At 48.0% G+C, this 10,388-nt stretch overlaps 1 protein-coding gene across 1 annotated transcript; it reads right to left on the reverse strand.

Moving 5' to 3' along the window:
* Window positions 1-408: 408 nt before the first annotated feature.
* Window positions 409-4,978, reverse strand: LOC109759178 (probable serine/threonine-protein kinase PBL7). The gene is made up of 5 exons (XM_020318004.4): window positions 4,544-4,978; window positions 3,742-3,941; window positions 3,178-3,367; window positions 1,512-1,903; window positions 409-1,110 (listed from the first exon to the last, which is right to left on the reverse strand). Exons 1-5 carry the CDS (start codon window positions 4,722-4,724, stop codon window positions 643-645), a joined length of 1,431 nt encoding a protein of 476 aa, XP_020173593.1. The 5' UTR covers window positions 4,725-4,978; the 3' UTR covers window positions 409-642.
* Window positions 4,979-10,388: the final 5,410 nt, after the last annotated feature.

Genomic DNA, 10,388 nt, shown 5'->3' on the forward strand with positions numbered 1-10,388 from the left:
TTTATTGTCCGTAGCAATATACGTTTTCTGACTATAACTTAAATCCATCTAATCTTGTGTTATCCCGTAACGTAACACAGGCATCTTACTAGTCAAGTAACAAAAACAACACGTGCTAGAAAGTTACGGATTGCTAGGGCCCCTCGCATCAACAAACGGTCAAATAAACACTAGCCGTAGTAAAATTATATATTGTCAAGGGCCTCCACTTTAGCTAAAGAGGAACCGAGCACTACCACCTAGCAAGCACAAAAAACTTGGTGAAACCTGTTGAGCCATCCAATCCAGCGATCCAAAAGCTAGAAGAATCAGGATGCAAGCCCGCAACCAGTGCAAATCCTATAACCAAGAAAAAACATAAAGCAATGCAAATTATACAAACAAAGAAAGAGGAACAGGGACAACAGATACGAGTTCAGATTTGTTCTCCATCGTCGCAAAATTTTCCAAGAATTTACAGGTACGACCATATCCAGTACAAAGTCACCCAATTCTTCTCTTGTTTTGTTTTGTTTTTGTTTTGCCCCTATAAATGTACACATCTAACACCACCGGAAAGCACCCAATTCATCTTTTCCCGCCAATCGAAAGCAAGCACAGTCGACAGAGAGAAAACACAAGGCCACAGGTTGACGACTGCCACTATCCGGTTTCAGTTGGAGAATCGAGGCTCCCCTGTGCATTGGCAGCAGCACGCGTCTTCTCCCGCAGGTTCGCACCCCACATCTTCGCCTCAGCCACCATCCTCTCCCTGTCATTAAGGATCCCCGGAGGAGGCTCCCTGGGGGAATCATCCCGATCCGACTTGTGTCCTGAGCTGCCTGCCTCATCATTCTTCAGGAGCGTCCTTCCACTATCAGAAACCCTACTTCGCTGGTCGCCACCTGCCTTTTTCGAGGCATGGATCGCATTAGGATCATAAATTTGGGACGCCAAGTAGGAAAGAGCAGTCACAACATCAGCGATAAGTGGTCGCGAAGCAGCCTCTGACTGAATACACATTGACGCCACAGCGAGGGCTTGGTAGAGCCCACGCATGGGATATCGTCCCTGCAGCCCTGGATCAGCCATCTTTGGGAGCTTCCGCCTGTCATTGAAAAGAGGGCGTGCCTGGCAATGTATAAAGAATGACATTACTACACAATTAATTCCATGAACATGGAAAATCATAAGCATTGCACAAAGGACTAATATTTCTACAGATACTTGAAAACTGTGGCCTGCTCCCAACATACTTTCTACTACTTGTATCCATAAGCGATTGTGGATAAGCGTTGTCATAATCATGCTTCTATCATAATTTTTACTTCAAAAAAGGTCCTTAATAGCTTCTAAATATACCCCCACATTTATTTCCCAACTTCCCATCATAATAAAATTTCCAGTTGCCCAGCAAATATATAAGAGAAACTGATATCTGACTATCAACAAGTGATATATGGATAGATAATCTGATAGAATAATACTGAGTAGGAAAACAATTGATTATGAATAATTTTAACATAGCATACCCATGACACGAGGTTTTGTTCCCCATGAGGTCTGGTGCTGTCAATGGCCTTCCGGCCAGTAATCAACTCAAGCAACACCACTCCAAAGCTATAGACATCTGACTTGACTGTAAGTTGCCCTGTCATAGCATATTCTGGAGCACAATAGCCGTATGTTCCCATCACACGTGTAGAGACATGAGACTTGTCACCAACAGGACCCAATTTAGCGAGACCAAAGTCTGACAGCTTTGGATGGAAATCATCACCCAATAGAATATTTGATGACTTGAAGTCTCTATATATAACTGGTGGTTGTGCCTTGTCATGGAGGTATTCCAACCCTTTAGCAGCACCAGCTGCAATTTTCATCCTAGTGTTCCAGTCCAACGGTTCCTTATCAGGAGGGAGATCTGCATCAAGTGTACACAGAAGTTAATTTGGCCAAAAGTGAAATACGCGGAGTTACTTGGAACAAGATTGAACGTAATAGTTATACAAATGTTCTTTTTCTTGCATGGAGTTTCTTAAGTAATGAAGTTGCATTTGCAGCACTAGAGAATTAAAGGACTATGCATTCCTATCCCGAAAATTGACCCATGAATACCACAAAAAAAACATTGGCCTATGAAGATACGAATCGGGAAGACACCCACATGGTTCAAAAGAAAATGTTCCTACTGCACAGTTGCATAGCTAGATCTGAGCTCAACTGATATAGTTCAGTGATGTACTTTCTGTGCACAACATTGACCACAGCACAGACCAGAAAAACTGAGTCATCTGGAACAGGGTTACTTACTGTTATGTCAGCAATATGTTTTCATGCTAGGTTCCAATTATTGGCACACCTGACTTAGCTAGTAGCTGGTCTATTCTCTGGTCCCCAACTATATTCTTCAAGACAATAATTTACATGACCCCTTGTTTAAATAATCAAATTAACCGACACATCTAGCAATTCTACCGTCACAGTGATTGCTTTATTCACTTCGGTGAGCTTGGTAGCAAAATGAACCTAAATGAAGTTCAGTATTTGAATATCAACTTCTTTCCTGCCTTACGAAAAGAAATTATATCTTGCACTAAAAGTACACAGGGGGTATGACCCTATGAATGTATCATCGATATTAAACCACATACACATGGAAGACATCCAATATTTGACCACACTCACCACAGATCACTAATAGAGTCAAGTTACCTAATTTGCACTCTTCAGATATTTCCCAGAATATAAAATATGCAGCAGCCATGTCTCAAGCGGTTGACATGACCAAGTAGTAGATTAAGTTATACCACCATGCTAACAAACATACATACAAATACAGGATGTTCACCCAACTATAATTAGGTAATGGATAAAGATGGGGCCGGCAAGGTCAATCGGAGAAACCTACTGGATACTGTGCATGTCATGTACCGCTGCATGGACAAAAGGACTTGGCAGAGCAAAATGTCTCACAATCATGAAAAGAATCATGCACATGGAGCAACAATAAAACAATCATGGACAGATGGGGGCAGACAGAATAGCAGATTGACAACCTGTACTGAACCAAACATGTGAGAAACAACCAGTATCAAATATGTGCACAGTAGCCGCACAAAAACATGAACGGGGGCTCAAAAGGCATTGCTCTGCAGTCTGCACAACGCCAATATAGAAAGCAACAAACAGTCTTACCATGGAGATGGTCTTCCAATGATCCAAGGGGCATATACTCATACACCAGAAGGCGTTGCTCTCCATCAGCGCAATAACCAACCAAATTAACAAGGTTTTGATGATGCAGCAAACTGAGCATAAGGACCTCCACCAGAAATTCTTTGTTTCCTTGGTTTCCATCCCTATTGAGCTGCTTTATAGCAACAACCTGCAACAGGTGCTTCAAACATTTCAGCTTTGCATGTGTCAGGCCCCGTCTCATGCTTTAGGACATAAAATACTTCATTCGGATGGCAAGCATTAATTGTTTCATGTGCTTCATCTTGCTCAATTAACAAAGGGCCTACGGACAGTCGAGCAGCCAAGGCCAGCAGAAATTGAATCTGCTATGCCTATAAGTGAACATGGATCTTGCATGTGGGCATCCACTGATCATGTGCAAACACTGGTTTTCTTGGATGTCCTAGACGAATCAATGGCAGCTTTGATACAACCAAGTAACCTCGGTACTACTCTAACATCAAGAAACAAGAAAGACGGAAACAAAAATTAAGACCTAGCTTTGCCAACAAAACAAGTTACCTGGCCTCCATCAAGACGGCCCTTGTAAACACGTCCGAACCCTCCCTCCCCAATGAAGCATTCCTCCCTGAAGTTCCTCGTGGCAGCTGTAAGCTGGCGGAAGGTGAACGTCTGCGCAGAGAGGACATTGCCATTGGCATCCCTGAGATCTGAAAGCTCCTTCATTCCGGCATTGCCTTTTGCCCTTGCCTTCTCAGCCCCTGCACATATTCACATCGTCATGCAGATGAAGATACAATCACGATGAAGGAAGGCACCAACCCAAATAAGCATTCTACTCCTAATCGAATGAGTTATCATACGATAAATCGCGGAAACCAGCCTAGTAGGTAAGATATTTGTACCCTCTATCAGAAATATCTTAGGGGATTACTAACCACACTTTATTCCCGTCTTTTCCCTCAATCCCATTCACCAGGATCACCTTGTCCATCGTCACCTGCCATCTAGATTCTAGCGTCCAGCGAGTAAAGACCAACAGAGAGCATCAAACCATCATGAGGCACTTCTTCCACTGCCCAGCCCCCACGGTCACGCAAAGTCGACGAAAAGATCGCCACAAGATCCAGATCTGAGCTATTATTCCGCGCAAGGCCAGGCTGCTCTAACGAAATGATTACTATCTTACACGAATCTACAAGTCCTGAAGCCGAGCGTCTCTTCCCCTCCACTCCGGCCCGTGGTGCCGCCGTGCCGGTGGAGGAAAAGGGGAGAAGAGATTAACAGAGAGCATCAAACCATCAACGGATCCGATCCTACTCCCATCAATCGACCAGAAGGCCGATCGGAGAGACGCACGCACCTGCGGGGAGCTTCTCGACGCGCGGCGGGACCATGGGTCTCTCCTCGCGGGCGCCGACGCCGGAGGACGATGCCGCGGCCGCAGTCCGTCCGCCCGTGCCATTTCCGCCGCCTCCGCCGCCCTGCTTGGGGTAGAGCAGCTCCCCGTCGGAGCCCGAATCGAAGCACGGGAAGCAACCCATAGCGGCTCACCAATGAACTCCCCGCATTCCCGCAACAAGCGCCGATGGATTCGTGCCGGACAGAGCACCCCGGACCAGCGGACCAGGTCGGCGGGCGGGCGGAGGGGCCTTGGAGGCGGGGGTAGGAGGAGAAGGAGGAGGGGAGGAGACTGGTGGTGGACTCCGTGAGCCGACGCGGTTTCGGCCTTGCCTTTGCGCCGCTGCCGTTTTGCGCCGCTGCGTCTTAACAGGCGGCCCTCGGGACTGGGGTTGGTAAGAAACGGGTAACCATGGTCTATGGGAGGTTAGGACCTCACTGTCATTTTCAGTTTTTCTTTTTCTTTTTCCGTGTGATCTATCTTGGTTGCCTTCTTTCCCGTAAAAGATCAAAGTCAAGATAAATATCATGTGGGTCTTTATTTGAGTGGCTCTATAGTGTTTCTGCAACTATAGTTGTTGAGGGTGAGAGAACTTAAATTTGGTTTACTTTCGGAATGCGCATACAACTGAAAGGTTTGAACATACAAATTGCCAGATTATACTATCTTGAAAAAATTAAGACAGGGTGATTTCATCATTTTACTTAATTGTTTTTGCGACCTTTGTTGTTGTTTTTCTTTTGAGTGTTTGTTATGACTTTGTGATCTTACAGTGTTTTTACAATGGCCCGAAATAAATCCAAATTCACTTTTCCACGTGAATAACGCATGGTTGTTGGATTTTGTTCTCGCAAAGAAAAAGGTTGTCAGATTTTGCAATCAGGGATATAAAAGGTAGAGAAAGATGGTGCGAAGATAACGGCATCACTAGAGTGACGCATAGAAACTGTGGTGTAACGGTTGAGTCATTTTCTAATTTTCTAGGAAGCATATGTGATTCTAGTTTACCTTTATGATAAAGAAATGTCGTGTGGTATGCATTAAATTATCTTAGGGTGTGCACTGTCGGAGACATGATAGCATTTTCCATTGCAATTGCAAGCAAGTGTGAAATGCCATATAGTACCAAGGAAGAATAAAAAGCTTAACATTGTTTTGTGCTTAAACTTTACTAATTGAAACGCGATAACCATTACATTGTGATGGTAGAATTGTGATTCTACTGTGGGTCTTCATTTGAGTGGCTCTGCAATGTTCCTTCTGTGACTATTTGTGATGTGAGAGACCCTAACTTTAGGATTATACTTTCTTGACGTGTATACAATTGAAAGGCCAGATCATACTGAGTTGTTGGATTATGTTATATTGAATAAATTAAGATGAAGAGAAGGTGAACAAATGTGCCACTTAGATATAGGATTTCATCATTCGTGTTTTTTAGTTTTGGGGGGAATTATTGCGTGATTGTCGTTGTTTTTCCATGGAGATTACGGGATTGTGATCTTATAGTGTTTTTAATATGACCATAGATGAATTTAGTTTCACTTTTGCACTTTCATAAGGCGCTAGCATGAGAGTTGTCAAATTATGTAATCAAGGATATAAAAAGTTAGAGAAAGATGGAGTGAAGATAGTAGTACGCACTAGAGTGACGCATAGAACCTATGGTGTCACCATTGAGCCATTTTCTAGTTTACCTTTACGAGAAGGAATTATCATGTGGTACGCATTTTTTATAGATCTGGCATTGTTTTTTGTTGCAATTGAAAGCAAGTGTGAAACGCCATACAATGGTAAAGAAGTATAAAAATCTCAACATACTTGTGTGCATAAACTTTCGTAACTGAAACATGACGACCAACACATTATGATGGTAGAAGTGTGATGATACAGTAAGTCCTAGTGTGTGGCATAGATATGAATCATATGTGCTTTTAGATATTTGCTTTGTGACCTTGTTCACTTATTAGTTACTACCAAGCAATCTCGGAGTTCCATAATTATCATATATCTTTTTTGGTTTACACATTGTCGGTGTCAAAACCAGCGGATCTCGGGTAGGGGGTCCCGAGCTGTGGATCTTGGATCAATGGGGAACAAGAGACGAAGGACACAATATTTACTCAGGTTCGGGCCCTCTTGAAGAGGTAAAACTCTACGTCCTACTTGAATATATTGAAGTGTGTAGGATGATTACAGAGTCGGTCTACCATGAGATCAGATGAACTAAACCCTAGGTGAGTAGGATGATGGTTATTGTTCTAGACTCTACGGACTAAACCTCTGATTTATATAGACACCAGGGGTACAAGGGTTACACATGATCGGTTACAAAGAAGGGATAAACATGCGATTCTTCTTATCTTGACTTGGAGGACACACCAAGGCATCAAAGACTTCCTGTCCGGATACGGAGTCGCCTCATAGTTCGGCCTTCTAGTAGTTCGCAGTGTGGCCCACCTGTTCGGCCCATGAGAGATAGGCCGACAGCCCGAGGACTCCCTCAGTAGACCCCGAACTAGCCTTCAACGCCGATGCTTCATAGCTTCATGAGTTTTTGACGTACCCGAAGTCTCCGGCTTGCGGGGCGAGCGCGAGTTCCTCTTCCCCTTAATGTTCGAAGTTGTCAAAATCGGGGCTTCGTGAACCCAAACAAGGTTCGAACACTAGGGCGTGTGCGAAGATCTAGCTTGGCTGCTGCCTCAAGCTCGTCGCCTCATGGCTTGGCCTCATCGAGTTCGTGCGAGCGGGAAAAGAGATGAACACAGAGATTTACCCAGGTTCGGGCCACCTTGCAGTGTAAAACCCTACTCATGCTTTGTGGTGGATTGGCCTCGCGAGGAGGTTGAGTATGAATTAGTACAGTGGATGAGATGCCTCAGGAGAGCTCCATGGCCAAAGGGTTTGATCCCCTCTCTACGATGGAGACTAGGCTATACTTATACTAGGCCCGGCTCTCCTCCCTCATAGCTTAGGCGGGGAGGAATACCACAGTGGCCAATTTTGAAGGGGGGCAATAGTGCATCCTATCCTGACGAAAGGTGGTCTTCGCTGCAGACCTTCTGGTCGTGACGCAGCTGTGGGCTCGGCGATGACATCCGTACTGCCGAGCCCGTGGTCTTGGCCTTGTTGCACTGGAATGGAAACCTTTGGGGGACTCCTCCGAAACCCACTCTTGTCCTTGCCTCCTTAGCACGAAAGAGAAAAATTTCCTGGACTGCGCCCGCTGGCGCCCTTGGTCGTCATGGCTCACGTCATCGCGAGCCTCGTGAGGTGGGTACCTGCATAAAGATCTCCGCTCCTCGGGAGGCAGGCTCAGGAGCTGCTCCTCGGGAGGTCATGGTGTCGTTTGCCTCACGAGGCCAGGGGCCCTCGCGAGGGTCTTGCCCTTGAGGTCTTGGAGTTGGCCGTACCGCGCCGTCGATGAAGTCACGCGCTGGGCCGCGGGCAGACAGTTCTGGGTACCCCCGATCCCAGGACACCGACAGTAGCCCCCGGGCCCAAGGTGCGCTCGTCCTAGCTTCGAGGCGAAGGCAAGGGGTGAAGGGTGAAGCGCTGCGGGCCCCAATCTCCTGCGGGCCAGGCTTGACGTGTGGTGCACGACGGGGCGCGGACGCCTCCACTTCCCCACGTCTCCTCGGCAACTGCCTAGGCTGACAAAAGACGGGCGCGCACAACAGGGCCATCATTGCCCCGCTTCGCTCCTGCCTTTCGTTCCTCCCTTCCTCGCTCTTTGTCCATCGGATCTTTCGCCGCCTCTAGATTGCCGTACCCCAATGGCTCCCAAGAGGAAGAGGAGCAGGGCCACGACGGCGCCGGACCGCCAGGAGGGGCCGGAACCCGCCTTGGGCTGGTCCACAGTGCTCAACCTCGAAGGGCTAGACAAAGTCCGCCTGGTGACCGCAACTGACTCCAATGAGTGGAAGGCAACGAAGATCTGGCCCGTCTCTCGATCCTCGAACGACTTAGAGGCCACCACCATCGCCCTTCACCTCCATGCCCTCTTCTCCGGGTTACTTCCACTGTTCTCGGATTCTTCAATCCCGTGCTCACGCACTACCTGTTGGGGAACGTAGCATGCAATTTCAAAAAAAAATCCTACGATCATGCAAGATCTATCTAGGAGATGCATAGCAACGAGAGGGGGAGAGTGTGTCCACGTACCCTCGTAGACCGAAAGCGGAAGCGTTAGTTTAACGCGGTTGATGTAGTCGAATGTCTTCGCGATCCAACCGATCAAGTACCAAACGTACGACACCTTCGAGTTCAGCACACTTCGATGACGTCCCTCGAACTCTTGATCCAGCAAAGTGTCGAGGGAGAGTTTCGTCAGCACGACGGCGTGATGACGGTGATGGTGAAGTGATCCGCGCAGGGCTTCGCCTAAGCACTACGACAATATGACCGGAGGAGTAAACGGTGGAGGGGGCACCGCACATGGCTAGGAAACAATTAATGTGCTTAGAGGTGCCCCCCGCCCCGTATATAAAGGAGGGAGAGGGGAGGAGGCTGGCCTAGGGCGCGCCAAGTGGGCGAGGAACCCACTTGGACTCCTAGTGCTATTCACCCCCTTCCCTCTATCGAAGGGGGAAAGGGGGAAGGAGAGGGAGAGGGAGAAGGAAAGAGGGGTTGCGCCCCCTCCCTTGTCCAATTCGGACTCCCCATGGGGGGCGCGCGCCACCCCCTTTGTGGGCTTCCTTGCCTCTCCCCTATGGCCCATGTGGCCCATTACTTCCCCTGGGGGGTTCCGGTAACCTCCCAGTTCTCCGATAAATACCCGAAACACTTCAGAACCATTCCGGTGTCCGAATACTATCGTCCAATATATCAATCTTTACCTCTCGACCATTTCAAGACTCCTCGTCATGTCCGTGATCTCATCCGGGCCTCCGAACAATCTTCGGTCACCAAAACACATAACTCATAATACAAATCGTCATCGAACGTTAAGCGTGCGGATCCTATGGGTTCGAGAACTATGTAGACATGACTGACACATATCTCCGATCAATAACCAATAGCGGAACCTGGATGCTCATATTGGTTCCTACATATTCTACGAAGATCTTTATAGGTTAAACCGCAATGACAACATACGTCACTCCCTTTGTCATCGGTATGTTACTTGCCCGAGATTCGATCGTGGGTATCTTCATACTGTTGGGGATCGTTGCAGAAATTAAAAAATTTCTACGCATCACCAAGATCAATCTATGGAGAGACTAGCAACGAGAGAGAGGGGAGTGTATCTTCATACCCTTGAAGATCGCGATGCGGAAGCGTTACTAGAACGCGGATGAGGGAGTCGTACTCGCAGCGATTCAAATCGCGGAAGATCCGATCTAACGCCGAACGGACGGCGCCTCCATGTTCAACACCCGTACAGCCCGGGGACGTCTCCTCCTTCTTGATCCAGCAAGGGGAGAGGAGAAGTTGAGGGAGAGCTCCGGCAGCACGACGGCGTGGTGGTGGAGCTTGCAGTTCTCCGGCAGGGCTTCGCCAAGCACTATGGAGGAGGAGGAGGTGTTGGGGAGGGAGAGGGCTGCGCCAGGGGAAGGGTGCGGCAGCCCTCCCACCTCCCCTCTATTTATAGGGGCAAGGGAGAGGGGGGCCGGCCCCCTCCAGATGGATCTAGAAGGGGGCGGCGGCCAAGGGGGGAGGCTTGCCCCCCCAAGCCAAGGGGGGCGCCCCCTTTAGGGTTTCCCCCAACCCTAGGCGCATGGGCCCTAGGGGGGTTTGGTGCCCAGCCCACCTAGGGGCTGGTTCCCCTCCATATTCAGCCCACAGGGCCCTCCGGGGTAGGTGG

Source organism: Aegilops tauschii, chromosome 2, assembly GCF_002575655.3.
Source record: "Aegilops tauschii subsp. strangulata cultivar AL8/78 chromosome 2, Aet v6.0, whole genome shotgun sequence".
NCBI lineage: Eukaryota > Viridiplantae > Streptophyta > Magnoliopsida > Poales > Poaceae > Aegilops > Aegilops tauschii.